Consider the following 19,322-nt stretch of genomic DNA (forward strand, 5'->3'; position numbering starts at 1 on the left):
ACACATGCTTTAGCATTCATATTTGTATTTCCTAATTTCCAGAGTTTCATTGCCAAGGGCTTTCCTTACATAGTTCCTTTCTGGACTAAACGTAGTGAGCAGAACTGACTCTGTTGTTCAGTATTATTAGGCTTACGCATGTACCACCTGCACAGAGTGCAACTTATTGAGGAACAATTAGCTTCATAGTCCTGGTTATCCACATTTTTTTGTCCCAAAAGTATAATTCTTACTTAGTGTAGTTCATTGCATCTTTTACAAATTACTATAAAACATATCTATTAAACAAAAAAACAAACAGAATATGTTAAAATTTGAGAAAGCTTTCAGGGTTTTAGTCCAGCTCTTCTTTAATTCTGCAGAATTAAGAGATTCTGTCTCTCTGAAAATGGAGAGACTTAACATGGCTACTGTATTATTACTGTTTCACAGAATTGTAGATTAGTTTAGTTTGAAAGGGCTGCTGGAGGTCTTGCAGTCCAATGACCTTCTCTTTCTGTCTCTTGGTTGCTCAAGGCATTGTCCAGCTGAGTTTCGATAGGATACCCATTCCACAAACTGTCTGGGCAACTTGCTTCATTGATCGGCTAGCCTCATGATGGAAAAGTAATTTCCTAATACCTAACTGGAATTTTTCACATTGTACTGTGCCTGTTTTCTTCCACCCTCTCGAAGTGTACCTCCATAAGAGTCTGACTCTGCCTTCTGGTGAGCCTCTCATTAGGTAGCTGAAGAGAGTGATAATGTCTTCCCTTAGCCTTTTCATCTTAAAATTCATTAAAGCTCATTCTAACAACTTCTCTTTGTACACCTCGTGCTCCACTTCCTGATCATCTTGGCTTTCCACAGCACTTTTCATGTACATCTATATTTTTCTTGTACTCTGGAGCCCAAAGCTGCTTACAGTACTTCAGATTTGATCTCTCAAGTGCAGAATAGAAGGGAAATAATAACTTTCCTCAACCTGCTGACTGTACTATTGCTAATACAGCCCAGCAGGTGGATGGCCTTCTCTGCTGCAAGGGCACACTGCTGATTAGGATTCAGCTTATTTTCCAGGGGTCCAGCTATTGCACAGAGTTACTCTGTCCCCAGCGTAAGACTCTTTTTTGTTGTTGTTGTTGAACTGTGTTATTATTTTGCTTTGCAAAGTTTATTTTCAAAAGTAAGTGTATTTGTTTAAAATATGTATCTGATTAAAATGTTTTAGTTTATGTGCAAGTAAAATACAGTGTAACTCTGTATGTATATATATATATATCTTTATATATGAACACACATAAATACTCCCAAAAGACAAGCAGGGTAAATGGGAACAAACCAAAACCTGCATTTGCCTGTATTCTTCTGTTAGTCCCTGTAGCAAGTCACCCAGCATTTTTTATTTGTAAAAGTTGTGTTTTTAGGAATGACAATTTTTAATAAAATATTCAGATTTTTGGAGGGTCTACATCTCTTACCATATCTCAGCACTGAATAATGTTGAATCAAGCTATTAGAGAAAATAAGTGATTCAAAATAACTCAGATGGGAATGTGTGGAATTATAGTTTCTAAAGAGAAGGAAATGCATGGTCTCTTTTCTATGTAACAACATAAAGGACATATGTAAATGGCACACAGTATGAAATCCTGACCTAGACAACTGCACTGTGCAAGTTCTAATTCAAATGCAATTTATATGAGATAGATTTAGATGAGATAAAGTGTCCAAATTAAATAATATTGATCCTTAGGTGCAACATAAATGATATGGAATTTGCACAGACCGTACAATGCATTGTGTGTTCAGATAGAATTTGCCTCTTTTGCTTGACAGTACTTGTATAAGTTGGTGTGGTTCTATTCATAATCAAGGATAGAAACAGGCATCCCCAGAGATGTCTAAGAAGGGCCAGGCCAATTGCTTTTTGGAGGTACCTATGTGTATTGACTATACAGAGCCTAATGCTATCTGCTCGGAATTACGTGCTGAAATTAGATGTGATCGATTTCTCTTACACTGATTTCTGAAAACACCTGGCTGTACATATAAAATACTCATATACTGGAAGAGCAGGAATTGTGTACTTTTTGGCCAGATTACTCTTGCTTTGCACTTAAATATTTTAATTTACCCAGTATTCAAAATTAGGGCACAGTTGTAGGACGTGCCCTACCATGAAGCACTGCTTATAGTTAACATCTCAAAAGTGAAATTGACAATTTCTTACCAATGTCATCAGATAGTAGTTCCAATGGATTTGTTAAATGACTTAATAGGATTTTATTTTTTGGAAGATGACAGCAACAGTAAATAGAGTTTATTGAACATTATTTCACTGAGATTTATGCATTCCTTCATAAATTCTTAGTTATGTCACTGACCTATAGATGTACTTAAGGCTTAACAAGATATACTAATAGGTAATATATTGAAACATTTATTTATAAATGTTATTTTCCTATTTTTTGTTACCTTACTGTTTGACTTTTATTCCAACAGAAAGGATCATACAACTGTTCAGTTTCTGTTGTTTGTAGCCCTACCACACTATGCCAACAAATAAGACTACACAGCAAATACAAGGCAATTTCATTTTTCTTTGCTTTCTGTTTATTAAAATAAGTCAATTTTCAATGTGCTTCTCTATTTCCATAGTTAATACTATCTTAGTCTTACAGCCAGAATTTTGGTGTTGGACAGGTTTTAAAATTTCTTGATTTAAGGATTAAAACTGTAGTTTTGCATAACAGTTATAAACACCTGATAATTGTAATGGTGTGTAAACTACCACAGTTATACTATACTAGAATAAAAAGATATCACTGCATTCTGTGAAAATGTGCTGAAGACTTTGGGCTGCTTTATCAGTGGTCTACCTTTAAAAGCGATCAACAAAAATGATCTTGGAAAAATATTTCAAACATTTTTACTGACAAAATAACTTTTGCTAGGGATTACTTGCATATTCTTTAAAATACAGAAGTATCTTTAGACACAGTCATATTTAGATTCCCACCCACCAAAATGCAATAACAAATTTTATCTTCCAGTAAAAATGCAGTAGTGATTGCAGATATTCATGATTTGTCCTCACCAAATGCCAGTTTAGCCAATTAAATCACTAGAGCTATGATACTATTTTAAAATCACACAAAATCTGTGCCTAGGTATTTAGAAGTTTGTACTTCTTGATAATGGTATCGAATGAACTCCCAAAACAGAAAAAAATAAAATAAAAATCTTGTTGTGGTTTCTTTACTGTTCATTAGTGTCAGTGCAAAGAGAAGTTTTTGACTACTGGATGACTTGCTTCATTTTTCTGAGTCATGCTAAGAACTCTTTTCCAATGTTTTCTCTGTGTATTTTAAAACTGATATAGGCACTGATCTTTTTTACTGGACTGGGAACTGCTGTAGGTGAGAGATGGAAAGGAACAATAAACAGGCTTTGGAGCCTGTGGGTAGGCTGGTAGTAGCCGTTCTTACTGCTAGATGCATTTGAGGTGGCTTTGTATGTGTGAGTTGGGCCTTGTGGGATTAGGTCAAAAACAAGAGAGAAGAAACATGGGAAAGGTTGGAACAGGAAGTTTGGAAAATCCCATGTGAAACCGGGAATTTGCTTAACAAATTCCTTTCTAGTGGATGAAATCATGTTGATATCTATGATGAAAATAGGTAAGAACAAAGGCATAGCTAGGATCACTGCATAGACTCTTTGCTCCAGAGTGATTCTGCTGCTGTGCCACTGGCCATTTGAAAATGTTCCGGAAGTTTGAGAGCTTAATTGTAGACAGTTGCTTCTGATAGTTCATTTCTGAATCTGTTCAGTGTTGTATCAGGCAGAGTAGATATCAAAGGTTCACAGAATTTTGCATTTTTATCCAGAATCATTCAGGAAATTGGACCTAAGATATATTAGGCACTTTGTGCCTGCCATACGATTGAATTCATTCATGGCTGTGCTTGGTGCAGTTATTCGCCTGACCAATGTAGAAGTTTCAGTATGGACCCATATGAGTGATTAAGATTTCTCCCATGGATAGTATCACTGGATCTTTAGTAACCCTGCAGAGCAGATTGAGCTTCATTCTTAAATACTAGTCTAATTATCCCCACAGAGTAAATTGCATGGTATTTAGTTTGACTACTTTGAAAGCCTAAGATCTGAGGCTGCTTTGCTGTGATTTGAAATCTTTGTTCCCAGGGAACTGAGTTATTTCAAACCAGATGTTTAACCACTAAATTGCATTTCTATCTCAATTTCTCACCTAGATAGGAATGTCACTAATGACTGTATTAAGACAAACGACAGTTATTGTTATATAGCAGATAGATGCTACTAATATGATGTTATCTCACAAACGATAATTAAAAAAGGACTACTATCCCAATTTTAGTGGATGACTGGTCCAGGCACTTAAGAAAATAGCTCATTCACTGTTTTCACAGTGGGGATTTCTGAAACCCTACATATACAACATGACGCAAAATGTTTGGCAAGATAGATAAGGAAGTAGAAAAGTATTCCCATAAGGTGGTGATTATAATTCTTCAGCAACTGAGCAAATAATCTATGACATCAGGAGTGTGAATATCCTAGCATTTGTTAACATCAACATTGTTAATATCCAGATAGGTCAGTGCTAGTAAAACAAAGATACACGGCATGACCAAGGGGAGTGCCCTGTCTCATTCAGTTTTAAGTGTTGGGTGGTATTTTGGGGTTATTACTCACTGATGCTGTAATCAACTAATAGAGACACAAAGGATTTTTTTTTCCTTTTAAAATACACTGTAGAGAAATGGCAGCTGTTTTCCTCAAGGCTCCCATTCCTCAAATCCACCCTAAAGAGAAAATCAATATGGATTCTCTCAGAGGCTTTCAAGGCTGTTTCCCATGTCATGTGGAAAAGATCAAGAAGAAACAACTTGTTTCTTAAAACCAAGGCTGTTGAGAATCTTCAACAGGCTGTAGACCTGTTTTCTTTCTCATTAGTCTTACTGTTTTCAAATATGTTTTAGAAAACCTAACCACACACACAAAAAAAAACCACCTTCTCAAAGGTACTTACCTCATCTATGACTCACCTTTAGAAGCTCTTTGCCTTCCCACCAAGCAAGCTAGTCAACAAGCCAGATAAATCAATCAAAACAATGCCCTGCTCTTCCCTTTGTTTTTGTTTTTTATTTTTTTAAAAAACAACAGCTGTAAACAGTATGAATCTTATGTTGTATCCAAAAAGTCAAAAAGCAGCCTCTCTAATCTTGTACAGCAAACAAAGCTCAAAGTTCTCTGAGATGTTTATAATAAAGCTCTAAAAATAGAACTTCAAGATGTCCTATAATATGAAAAGTAAAAGACAGAATTTATAATAATTGAGTAATCATTTGCAACTCAGAAATAATCTTCTGACTCAACATTCCTGACCTAGTAATGAATAGTACTGTCATTTGTCCCTTAACTCTACAGATCTAATAAAATTTGAGATTTAGTCTTTCATTTTTTTACTGAAACCTAATCTAAGAGACCTGGAACACTAAAATTTTAAATGCTTAGGGTTGGTTCGGGAAAAACCTTGACATGCATCTAATTAAAAGTAATTCTGCATATATATAGTCTGTTTTTTTGCCTTCTATGTAAAAGTTCAGGTGTTCATAGCAATGTCTTTTTAAAAGAAAGTGGAAAGACAAGGCAGGAAAGGTGTAGAAGGGGAAATGCAGAAGGGGAAGTATATAAGAGATAATAAGATCTATTCTACAATGTTAAGTCTTCTGTAAATTTTTCTATGAAACCTCAGGGAGTCTTGAAAAAGAACAACTTTTATTGTTAAAGAGCTACTATACTATCTAAGATATACAGCTGTCTTGCTTTCCATCTAAAAAATAATAATGTTAGAGCTTCTGAATGCACATTTCACTGCTTTTTGGATGACCATTGGTTATCAAAGTGCAATGCTATGAATTTCAATAGAGTGATCATTACTGGAAAGAGTTGAAGTCAGCTAGAGTCTGGTCTGAGAAGGAACAAGACTAGAACACCAAAGCAAAATACGATACTTCATACTTTGGCTTATGGGATATCTTAGACCAGGAGGGCTGGTCTTCACTGGGTAAAACCGATAAATGAATTTTCAGGTTTTCAACAAGGAACCATACTGTGTTTAAATGAAGGATTCAGTCCTGCCTCCAGCATTAAAATTAGGCAGTATTGCTGTTGGTCCTGGGTAACAAAACAAAGCAACAGTGTTGAAAAAATTTTTCTGCTCCTTAGGGCTATATTATTTGTAAGTAAAATTTTATAGTCTCAACTATTCCATACAGTCATGTCTCTGAAAGATGGAGATCTCCTTGGTTTAGCTCCTTGTGTAGCTCAGTTACTGTCTTACTGTGGTATTTCTGTAAGAATTCATAAGACTTTACTTGCTTTGATATCCTTACAGATGCTAAGTGATCATCCTGTTTCACTTCAGGGAAAAATAGCGCTTTTGCTTTAAGTATTGTGATATTAACAGAAATATTAAAATATAACTGTAAAAAGGGCAGTTCTTTTGAGATGCTCGGTTCTAAACCAATTAATCCAGACCTCAGCATTTATGATCTGTTTTGGAGCCTAAACCAACTGTTACTAACAAAAACACGACAGACAGATGTTTGTCTAAATAGTAGAAATATTTCCATGGAATATGTGTTTGTGATAAGGAATTAAACTACCAAATTCACAAATTATTAGCTAGGTCTACTGGAGATGGATTCAGATTAAATTAGTGCCACAAATCATCTGTAGAGTCTTTCTGGGACATGTGGGATATTATGAGAAACTATTTCTCATCATGCATCAACTTGAAAAATAAAAATATCTCCAAACCAATAAGCAGATATTTACCAAATATGGTATCTGAACGAAGAACTATGCACATTCTTTCCATGGTGTAGCAGATAATGGCAAACAATCCTTTGCCATATTCTTTGAACATACAATTATAACAAAACTATGGCTAATTGCACAAAAAGATAAAACTATAATAACCTAACAACAACAAAAGGCAAAAAAAAATAAAATGATTTTCAAACAAAGAGGTTGAAGTATAACAGGGAAGAGACTGGTGCATTTCCAATTGCAATAACATGTTGAGAAAATAAGACTGGAGAAGGCAAAAATGATAATGAAGAAAAAATATGTGATGGCTACAATAGAATCAATCATCATAGCTCAACAAAGTTATAACAAAAAGTGTTACATAAATGTTTATTTTTATTGTCATGAGAATCACTTATTGATATCTTTCTCAGTCCTCTGCAACAGTAGAAAAACATTCCCAGAGAGTATATTCAGATCCTAATTGTTTTTCATCCTTCAGGACAAGCCATCTTATTTTCTGTTTAATGTCCTCAACATTACAAAATGTATATAGTAAAAACCAGTTCAAGCTAATAAAGCCAAATCTGAAAGACCCATTTTTAACTTTCAGCAATGCCCCTTAGCTCAATAAAAGATGTAAATTCAGTGTGTAAATATATTTTTAGCTCATACTGAATCTCATAAAAATTTGAAATAACTCTGACTGAAAACTGAGACATTTAAAGCCTTGCTTTCATTCTTAATGAAAAAAAAAAAAAGTTGACACATTAAAAACTACTTAGAAAAATATTTAATATTTAAAATTTAGAATCTTCTGAAAAGTGACTTAGTGCTTCATTAGAAATATTTTGTAACGTGCAGTGAGACTGAGTTATTATAGTGTACAAGCTAGATCTTACCCATAGTGATTTTAAAGAGTCTCTGCCATTTTAAACAGTATCTGCTGGTTTTTGATCTTTGATTTATAACACAGCTCTTGATGTAGCACTGTAATGTAGGCCTTGACTACATTACAGTGCCTTTTGTAGTCGTGGTTCAGGCGATTCCTGATCTGTTTTCTTGTGAGAAATTCTTGGTTAGGTCTTGCATTTACGTTTGTGATAATATTCAGGTGCCTAAGTTGCTTCACATGTCCTGAAAAATATGTCATATAACATATAAGTATATATATTTGTTGTAGATAAGTCTACTTTCAGTGGAGAATACAGTCTCCAAATACTGCCAGCTGATCAAAGCCAGTTTGTCACCCATGCAATTTGCTTGCTTTGAAAGCAGGTCAGAGGTCTTCAAATTTAGGTTCCTAGAATGTTTTTTTCTAAGTAAATAACCTGTTTTTGAAAAGTGCTAATGCTTTACTATTTATTGTTAGCATTAGGAGAATTCAGTGCTTCCTCATGCATTTGGGGGATTGACTTTTGACCACTTACTTTAAAAATGCTGAAGTTGCCTAGAATGTAAAGGTACTTATCATGTGCATTGAAAAAGTATTTATTTATTTTGATATTTTATTTATTTCAATATTTATTGTTACAACTCCATGGGCCATAGTAAAGGCACTTAAAGGGAATCATGCTGAAAACAAATGTTTTTATAACTTCCATTAAAAAAATGTTTTGATAACATTCCTAAAATCCAATATATAAAACAGAGCCAAGCGAAATTGTTTTTTTTATTTTTTTATTTTATTCCTTACTTATTTCATGGAAGCTCAGTTGTTCTTGCAGGACTTACTACATATATGAAACTTATACACTGAGGTTCTGAACCTTACACATGGCTTTATAACATAGACCCTGAAATGTCAATCTAAACAGCACAGATACTAGTATAAAATGCAGATAATTTTATATTCCTGTTAATGTTAATTTCAGTGAGAGATCCCATTATTTAGCTTGAAAATCAAGTTGTTTATTAGTTTTCCATATATGATTTTCTTGAAAGGGAGTATTGGTGAGACTAAGTGCAGAACTTAGTTTCTGAATCTTAAGATCCCAGTGAAGCCACTAGGAAGAGTAGGTGTTACTTGAATAAACATCACCTAATTTTTATGTTCAAAAAATCATTTACATCATTTCCATTCCTCTCTCAAAAACTGCAGGATGAATATCTTATCTGTGGGGATCAATAAAGGAGATTCATAGAGTTGGGTCAGCTGAATTGTCCAAAGTTTCAAAATTTTGTCAAGACCTGCCCTAACAAAGAAGGCCTATGTCAGAACCTCAAACAGCTGTGTGATGGTCCAGGGACCCACACAGGTGAGATTTTCAAGTGATCATTCAAGATGTCTGATGGTGACTGAAATCAGTCTGTGACTGATCAGACTGTGCCTGGATTTTACACAGGTGCAGGGTGAGGCCATGTGTGCTGTCAGTTTTCTAAGGGTAGACACTTCTTTTTCTTATGCAGTCATTCTTGAACATGTCCAGAGAATTTAGTATTTGATTTTTGTTTGTTTTAGGGAACAGCAATTATGTTGAACACCAGGAAGTATTCCAACATTGTACATATTGTACAAAACTGTACATATTCCAAAATTGTACATATTCCTGTACAATTGTACAACAAAAGTTGTAACACCTGTCTGAGCAGAAAAATGTAAATATATTTTGCACAGTGTTCTCCTTTTTGATCTCCTTTTCTGTAACCATGAAAAACAGATCTGTTTTAAAAGTTACAGAGCAAATCTGATCTTATGAACTGAGATAGAATACAAAGAGGAATGAGTCTGTGCTAAGATGACATTCATTAATGTTATATAAACAGCAGGCATAAAACATTTGCTGCCTGAATTTCAATAGAAGACTGAGGCCGTGGGTAAGTTCCTGATGGTCTGACTAAGCAGGCTAAAAAATTAACCATCTTAAAGACTTTCACCAGGTGATAGCACAGTCGTGAGCAAAATATGCTGTTACTAGTAATTTAAATGTACATATGTTGACAGTACCTAATCTGTTTAACGCCTTAAATATCGATCCTACTGTAAAAAAAAAAATTAAAAAAAAAAATAAATATAGCTTAATGTCAGCTAATTAGTATTTTAGGATTTACCTTGGGAAAAAATCAATAGATTTAATTTATCTATTGAATTATTTGGTTAAACCTATCATTTTAACTGAAATAGGAGTCTCTCTAATCTTTGAAAAGGAAACCTGCTCTTACCTAGTTTTCTGATGGAAAATCAGAATATTTTCTGCAAAATGTAATTACTTTCTTTTTTGTATGCACAGAGAGCATCTTTAAAAGAAGAAACAAACAAGCAATCTTTTCTGGAGGAAAATTTAAATTCTAATGCAATTAGATTAATACTTACAAAGAGTACTGAAATTACATGTAATTACCAAGATAATTTTCACAACAATTTTGTAGAATAGAAGTTATCTAACTCTAAAACCAAAGAAGGAGAAGAATTGTTAGAACATCCATATTCATCAGAGGATCAAATCTTGATGCATGTTTTTAGACACCACTTTCTTACTGTTTGTTTGAGAGGTGCCAGATCAGGCTCTTTGTCTGCTTGGACTGGATTGCTTCCAGCTGTGTTAACTTTCATTGCTATTGCTGGAGGGCTTTCAATGGCTGTTTCTAGCAAAAATTAGTAAAGAAAAATGCTGCTATTCCAAGTGCTATGCAAGCAGTCATATTGTGGATTAATAAGGTAGTGCAGAGGGATTACATTGTTTCTTTAGTACTGTAGTCTGAAGTCTGTTAAAATTCACATTCAAGGAAAGGCAAGGTTTTGCAGTCAGCAGCTGAAGTGGCATTCTGCTTTGGCCTTTGCTTATTTTTGCATAGTATGCCAGTCACACTTTACTATCATGCTAAAATTCTTCTCCATTTTTTTCTCTCAGTTACCTCTACCTCTGTTTCCTAGGCAGCATCTAATTCAGAACAGCGATTATCTGTGTATTAGCATCCAATATTATCATATTTCATTGATTTTCTGTGTATGCACAAATGTTGACCTTCTGGCATATACCTCGATCTGTCTCGGAATGGCCTGGAAATCTGCAACTCCAACATATTTCCCTGATGCCTGAAGGAGATGGGTGCTGCCTTCCAGTTGGCAGGTTTTCCCATTGACCCACCTCATAAAACTGATCTCCCAGTCAGTACAGCTAAGAGAAACAGAGAATGCTTCCCCATCTTTTCGCCTCTCTCCTTTTGTGTCAAAATGTGTCAGGTTTCTGAGGTAAATCAGTGCTGATCCATTCCTCCTGTCCATCCCACCAAAACCAGAAGAGTTTCTGTTTTCTTCTCCCACCTACAAGCCTGATGGGAACCACTGGTGTAAGGCCCTCTTATCTTCTTCCTGACACAGTCCTGAACAAATCTGGAAAAAAAGGAGAGAATATGTCCCTGTGGCTGTCCTCCACCTGCCTTAGACATAGTGGTGAAGCTAGAATGAACGAAGATGGTGGTGGTAAAGAAAGATTTGGAGATCTACTGAGCAAATCAACTGCTGTTCAGAAAATGGGGTTAGTGATAGTTCCTGTGAGGCAATCAAAAAAATTCTGTTCTGTGCATTTACTATAGTATGCAGCAGAAATTTTCTGAATGTTGGAAGTAACAGGCAAGACCAGTATCATAAGACAAAAATGGAATAAAGAATTTATTTTCTTTAAAGCTTTGTGGTATATGTATGAAACTATTTCCTGTTTGTATTTTTTTTTTCTTAAGAGAAAGGCATCTGTCCTTCGATTTTTCATTTGTATGTTTATTTGCTTGCTTTTAAATTTGTAGAGCTACTTGTACATCCTAACTTTAATCAGGGTCTTCAGGACATAGTGATGTTTCATAACTGGTATCATATCATACTGATATAACGTACTGTTTGCAGATGTAGTTAATTCACTATAGTTGGCTTTTTAAAAACAAAACAATACAAAACAAAAAAAAAAAACAACACTTATTTCCAAAAACCAGGTTGTTATTAATATAAACTATCATCCTTTGGTGGCTGTAGAGAAGAGCTTAAAAGATGATTTTTGAAAGCTTAAATGAGGCTATTCAAAAGGTTCTTTCTTTTAAATCTTGCAATTATTTAAAGCCAATTGCATGATTTCAGAAGCTTTAAAGTCATTAGTCTTGAATGCTAAAGGCTGTAAATATCGTAATTTAAGATTGATAGAACTGGTGAATGAAAATTTGAATCCACAAATGTACTCCAGTCCCACAATGAAGTCATTTGAACTTAATTTCCATGGGGGCAAGATTTTACTTTTTATTCAAGGTGACAGAATCAGGCCTTTAACTGATAAAAAAGAATTTCTAATTGTAGAAGGTAGGCAGTGGAATGTTCTTTATAGCTTAAGTGATCATTGTGGTGATTCTTTCCTATTAATTATATTTTGGGTTCAGAACTGTGGTTATGGCCTGTTGTCTGCTGACATTGATACCATTTGTATTTACCTGCATATTAGCTTTCACAACAGTATTAATCCTATCAGTTTTATTTGTGAAGGTTCAAAATGGGATCTGGTGTTTCTAACTCAGGCCTCAAAAGAGTTGCCAGTAATTTGAAAGCAATATTCAGGCTCTTAAAAGCTCTTTTCTTTCATCTATGTTTAAATATCCCAATGGAAATAAAGCATTTAAAGATGTGCATTATTCACTTGGCCACTATTGAACTGTTATGTTAATAATATTAACTATCAAAGGTTTTTTGTTAGTATTTTTAGCTGTTCTTACAAAATCTCAAATGTATTTTTTCTTTTGATTATATACTGGAAAACCATAATGGCTGTAGAACTCTTCATGCTGCCATAAAGATATTGTTGATACTGTATTTCATCTGTGAGCTGCTTTAAACATGCTTATTTATGAAAAAATTTCTAGCAACATTACAGCAAAGAAAAATACTTTTGTCACAAATTGGATAATTTGGGAAATGAAAGTAAAAGAATAATTTTATAAATCTTCACTGCTCAAAAAAATAAAATTATTACTATTCTGTTCTTCCATTATGAGATACTTTATGAGGTGAAACTTTAACTCTGCACTTGGAAACATATTTCTGATGTAATTGCTACTGCTTACTTACTGGTGAGAAAGATCCCTGGTACACGTATTTCCTACTGCATTTCTTTTCAAGGTAGAAAATTATGTTGTTACGCTACCTCATAGATTGAAGTGCTGCAATTACAGATAGTAAGAAACTGCCACTGAAATACATCCTTATGAAATTAATCTCAATTCCTCAAGCTGAGGCCAATTATTTAAGTTCACCAATTGAAGAAAAAAAAAGTCATTTACACTTCCATGATGGGAGAGAAGGCTTGTAAAATTGTGTCTGTTCACTGGCAACTGGACTGACTTACTTCATATGACCCATTCAGTAGTAATGAAATCTTCATGTATCTGCTACAATATATAAGTAACTGTCTTCTTAGGAGGACTAACATCTTTCAGCCTTCCATTCTTTTCCCTCTTCAAAGCCAAAATAAGTAACACAGCCAAATGTATTTTTATTTCTTAAAAGACCACTCTGTATTTGCCATTGACCAGGTACTCATAGATCATACTCAGGAAAGGGACCACGTTTCTATTACGTGCAGGAGGTAAAAGACCTGATGGTCTTTGATGTGATTCTTAGTAAAGATGAGCTTTGACAAGCTGTTCAGCATCCTTGTATATCTTAGTTCCCTCAAAAATTTAAAGACAAATGATGTTTGCTAATCACCAGGAACTTTATGGAATCTGGAGGAAGAGCTCGCCACAGGAAAAACTTCCCAGGACTGATTATGAAGTAGGATTTTGTAGAGGAGAAGAGCCAGACTGAGTCTTTGAAAGGTGAAGCTCTCTGCTGATCTCATCATGCCTATCACAAATAGAGTAAGATAGAGAGAGTAATGTATAGTATCTCATACAGATCTGACAGCACTGTAGGTGAAATCTCACTTATTTGCTTTGCAATGTGGAAATCTATGGATCAGAAATCTTTTAGTGCTACAGCAAGATGTTCTTCGGAGATTTGGATGCTGATTCGCAAGCTTCTCCTCTACGCTCATTTGGAAAATCTGGCAAATGCATTTCCATTTGTCCATTTGGATGTAATTTATCATTATTTGGAATTAGAGACGCAGCTGTTTTAACTGAGGGCAAGAAAAGAAAAAGGAAAATGTACATCTACAATAAATAGTATAATGATAAATTTGAGACCTGTTCTAATTCTCTAACATAAAATGAAGAAGATAAAAATGACACAGTCTAGGAAGGAAGGAAGAGGGTTAACATTACTATACCTTCATCAAATTCGGTGAACAAATTATATGTGATTTCTCATGGAAGGCTTCAAGACAAGAACACACCACCAAGAAAGAGATGATTCCTTTACTAAGTTTTTTTCAATCTTTTCATAAGCTTAGCAAGAGTTTTCCATGTGAATTAGCACTGTTCTTCCTGCTGTGAATGATAACAAACTTGTCAACTTCTTATAAATATTACCTCTTTGTGACTCTGGAATTTTCCATATTGCTAAAAAAGCTATATCCAGCTGGAATGAACTGCCATTGCGTAGGAAAATGGGAGAATTACTTCTGATAACATCAGTACTTAATGGCCAAAGTTGAAACCAAGATCTTGAATGTGGTTGAAAATACAGTTCCTAATGTAGAAAATTACTGGGAGGAAGGGATTTGGCTTAAGCTAATGATGTCTAAGCATTAAGACAGTTAAATTAGAACTTTTAAATTACCTAAGTGTTGATGGATCTCTGTAGAGACTACTCTGAGTCATGAGTTCCTTGAGTTGGAAGGTGGGAGGATGGGACTCGTGTAATGCACACAGTGTGTGGCACAGCTCAGGGGGAGAGAATGCCTTCGAATCCTCTAGCTCACTGAAAGCAGTCTCCTCAAGTCAGAAGAAAAATCTAGCCATACCTGAACAATGATTTTTTATTCTTTTTCTGTTGCAAAGAAAGTGAACTCATCCCAGCCAAACATAGTACGACCTTTATCTCTGCCCAGTCAGTTGGGAACAAGAAGCAGTACTGATGTGAACTGGAAAAGAGATAGAAAAGGAAGAACCTAAGGAAATGGAATGCTTGGAAAAATGTCTCAGGACTATCCAGTGACTTGGTTATTCCCTGTCCAGCTTTAGCTTCATATTCTAAAATAGAAGCAGCGGTGTTAATAGATGAGAGTTCAGCAATTGTTTCATCAGATCATGATTACCTTTTTCATCATCACATAATTTAGGTAATCTGCTGTTTATTACCCAGAGTTGGTTATAGAAGTATTATTGTTATTATTTAAACAGTCTTGTTTTGATGTAAACAAAACAATTTTCTGTAAACCACAGTGATTTGAAACATTTGATGGTTTCTAGTCCTGAGCTAAATACAGCTCTTTGAAAACTATCACATTTCTAAGAAAACCACCAGGTTTTCACTTTTGAGTTAATCAATGGCATTTGTTTGTTTGTTTGTTTTGGTAACACTGGGGCAAGGTTTCATGGGGATGAAAAATACCAAGTTATTGTTTAGAAGACCTAGCATGCTATGAGTATTGCCAGAAAATTTATTTATTTATTTATTTATTCGAGGGGATAGAAACAATGTTGTATGCATCCTGAGGAGTTTATAAGATAAGATAAACTGCTAACATATCCATGTCAGACACTCGACTGGAAACTGGAATGCTTACATTTTTTGAGACATAATTTCCTCTTAAACAAACAAACAAACAAAAAAAAACAGTTGTTCTTAATCTATGTTATGTATTCTCTCTCTATATATATTTTTTTCAGGAGGCAACTTTTCTTTGGCTTGTTTTGTGTCTTAACTTAAAATGGTCTCAGAAAATCAAGTCAGAGACTGCATAAACAGTTTGAATTATGAACTATGAAGGTTTTTAAGAATTTAAGAAATTTATGTTAGAAAAATCTTCTGTAAGTAAAATATATGATAACAGGTGCATGCCTTCCTTCTGCAGATGACCTCAAGTGCATTAGCTAATCAAAAAAAAAAAAAAAAAAAAGAAAAACTGGGGGAGGTTCTGAGTTGCTCATCTGTGTATACCAGTCTTGAAATGAGATAAGCACCACAGTCAAAGACGCAAAAAAGGCAGTGAAGAGACAGCTGTGTTTATCTCATTTACACACAAGGAAGAGACAGTGTACTTCATAGAAGGAAAATTTTCAGCTCTTATCCACTACATTTTGTCCAGCTGTGTAGGAATTTTACAATGGTTTAAGCTATCAAATGTGAAGTCTCTGTAAAATGCTGCAGCTTCTCTCTCAATCATATTGTGCTGTGAAGGCTTTGGCTATAGCTTGAGGTCAAAATGTGTGATATTGTCAAATTTATCTCTTTGCTGCCAATATAGGTTTGAAATCAGATAATGCTGTAGCAACAGAATGTGTTTTTTCAGTGCTGTGATATTGCATGTGACTGAGTTTTTGTGTAGGATATGATTTGCTTTATTTCTTTATTATAAACTTGGTGTGCTCAGTGCTGTATGAAACACAAAAGACAGTCTGTCTTTGCCTCAAGGAGCTTCCAGCCCAAAGGCTGGAATTCAGGGAGCCTTGTGTAGGATCATCATCCCTTCTGTCAGATGTCTGATGCTGATGTGACCTCTTGATTGCATCGACTTTTTTGCCTAACAAAGCATTCCCACTAACAAAACCGTGTATGCTAACCTCTTCCAAAAACATCACAGAAGCATTTTTTCAGATTTGAAAAAAAAACCTCTCCCAAAAACCTTTGATGTCAAGGTGCTCCTCTCAGTCATGTCGAATACCAGAATACCAGAGCCAGATGTTGTTAAAGACAAACATTTCCCTCAGAGTACATTGGCAGCTCCCAAAGTGGTCAGATGCACCAGGCAGGGAGCACTCTGGTCTGTTGTATGCCTTTATGTGGGTATTGAGTGTGCAGGTTCTGGTGGGATTCCAGCGGCCCAGTACCCTCATTTGTGGGTTTCTGGTCCCTTTGAGGTTTCCCAGCAAATCTGGACAGAAAACAGATGTTGTCAGATTCACCCTTTACACTTGTTAAGTGTAATAAGACAAATGTTAAGATGGAAAATGAGTGTGTTTAATTTTTTTGTAGAGACTATTGAAATGATCACTCTAAATAGAGGTTGATATTACAAAAATCCTCCTGTGAACCCTCAAGCCTTAAACATTCATGCAGCCTTTACCACAATAGTTAAGTTCTAAAATGTTGTTTCTGTGTTTGACCAGAGAGCCCACAGTCAGGGTGTTTGTACAGTCCTTATTGCTGTGAGAAAATTTGTTAAGATGTCCACTGTGACGGATGTTCCTTTCAATGTGTAAGTACCCTGATCTGAAGACAAACCTGTCCTTTTGTATTTATTTGATCTCTGGAGGCTCCATTCAAAGTCAGCCTCTATCCCAGGAGTTTCCTGAAATTCACAGACTCATTATTCTGTCTTGGTATTTAGCACTTCCCACTGGATTGTAGAAGTCCTGAGGTCCTTTAGGAGGGACTAGAAACAGCTGTTTCTCAGCTGCTAAATAAAAACTGAATGGCTAGCCTGGTTCTTGACTACAGAGGTATTTTGCAAATGAGTGAATGAGATGTTCCCAGCCATGCTGACATATCAGAATTAAAAACACCTCTAAATATCATCATAAATATAAATACTGTGTTTCATACATAGAATGTATTGGTTAAAGATGTAGTGAATGGGGTTAAGCTCTAGTGTCAATGAAGCTGGTAACCATTTGATTTGGAGAGGATATGCTTGGCACAAACTGTCTCTAGCCCTGGCTTGTTGACACAGAAGCACTGAGGCAGAAGTGTGGCATTATTATAGTTAGATAGCCTTCGGATTGGTTTTGTCTCATACTAAATGCAATTAGAATCCAAAAATGCTGCTATACTAGATAAAGTGGGGAAAATAATCCCTTTCTGAATATCATTTCTGTGTTATTACTGAATAACATCACTGATTTCTTCTGGGTAATGGCAATTTTGAGGTTCTGCTGGGAACCCATGTATAATCCACATCCTTCCTGAGGAGGACTTGGAGTGTTTTTCATTCTGCCTTCCATATTAATTGTACGTGTACTTTCTTTCAATGAAAAATAGCCTCAGGATCTTCACTCTCTAAAAGTGACTACACAACATTATGTGTCTAAATTAGAGGATCTCCAGCAGGCTGTTTCTTGCTAGCAGCAATCAGTGCTGTCTGGAAGGTTAAAATCCCTATTAAAGTTTGGATGAGAGCCAGAATGACTTCCACTACGTGTTAGAGACAACCATCTAATAATATTGTGTAACGGTGTGAGCCAATATCACTCAACGGCTGGCACCATGTGGTACAACATCATGCAATTCAGTTGCTGTTTGTTGAGTTCTACATAGTAATGTAGCAAAATATTAAAATATATTAAATACATATATATAGGATTCAAATGTTCTTACATGAGTAGGTGAATAAGAAGAGTCAAGTTTGTCCCTGGCTATGTTTAATTTGTCAAACTTCAGTTTAGAAATGTATATAAGGTTCATAGGACCAAACAGAAAAAAAAGCAGTGTCATTTATGCTACTGAAGCATAAAGAGAAAAACATAATTTTATTAATAAAAAAAATGGTGTTATTTCCCTCTGCTATTAAAAATAGAGAGAGAAGGAGATGCAAGATATGAAAGGGTTGCAGAAAGAGCTAATCATAGTTCAGGGCCTCTTTTCTGTAACGTTCCACTGTAGCTACTCACGTGAGACATTACCCATGTGTGTAAAATTACCAATATATTTTGGATGTATGTTGAACCTTACATGTGGTTTATGGGGTAGTATATTCAGAAGGGGTTGAAGTGGAGGATTATGCAAAATAAAGTCACAGATTATGAACACACAGGCAAATTAGACACTTGAAAACATATGCTGATTGCCTTTATCAAAAAAACATCAGCACTTAAAAGACTTTCTGTAGTGCCAAATTACTGCTCTGAAATTTGTTTGTAGATACATACATTATTGCATTAGGCAGATCTGACTGGTAACTTGCCTCAGTAATGCTTTAGTAATTGGGCAGAGCTCTGGAAACACTGATACAGATGCAAGCTGTATATTGTGCTATAGTTTCAGCTTCATCTACTTGTTGGGCACAAGCCTTCCCAGCTTCACACAGAAAGAGAAAACCAAATTTCAGTACATCTGAAAACTTCGAAAAGTCCATTCCATAAAAGCATGTTTTTATCATGGATTTTTTTAAAGGCCATTTCAGCTGCCAATATTCTTTCTCTCCCACAGTCAACAATAAGACAAGGTTATAATTCAGTTTGCATGCTTTTAGCAAAACAACTTTTAAGAGTCATTTTATTGCCTCTGAAGGCAATACTAAATCAGAGGTGTTGTAGCAAAAGTTTCTCTAAATTGTTACCAATTTGTTTTTGTGTCAGGATGAATGAGGAAATCAGGAGGAAGACATCTCCTCTTTGTACTGAGGAACCTCTGATGCTTAGCTTCTGCACCTAAAATGGTATCTGGTGTCTTTGCCTTTCCTTGT

At 35.2% G+C, this 19,322-nt stretch overlaps 1 protein-coding gene across 11 annotated transcripts in view; it reads left to right on the forward strand.

The window, feature by feature from the left end:
• Nucleotides 1-19,322, forward strand: part of CSMD1 (CUB and Sushi multiple domains 1) — a 1,150,108-nt gene that overhangs the window by 85,349 nt on the left and 1,045,437 nt on the right. For 3 of the 11 annotated variants that reach the window (XM_080586630.1, XM_080586629.1, XM_080586639.1), the window contains exon 2: nt 1-19,295. This exon is cut by the window's left edge. The exons of 7 other annotated variants lie outside the window; for them this stretch is intronic. In XM_080586630.1, coding sequence (XP_080442756.1) covers nt 19,293-19,295 — 3 coding nt within the window. In that variant the 5' untranslated portion in view covers nt 1-19,292. The remainder of the gene's footprint in view (nt 19,296-19,322) is intronic. One more of the 11 variants, XM_080586638.1, reaches the window with a different exon arrangement.

The sequence above is a fragment of the Anser brachyrhynchus genome (assembly GCF_964034855.1).
Source record: "Anser brachyrhynchus genome assembly, chromosome: 3".
Lineage (NCBI taxonomy): Eukaryota > Metazoa > Chordata > Aves > Anseriformes > Anatidae > Anser > Anser brachyrhynchus.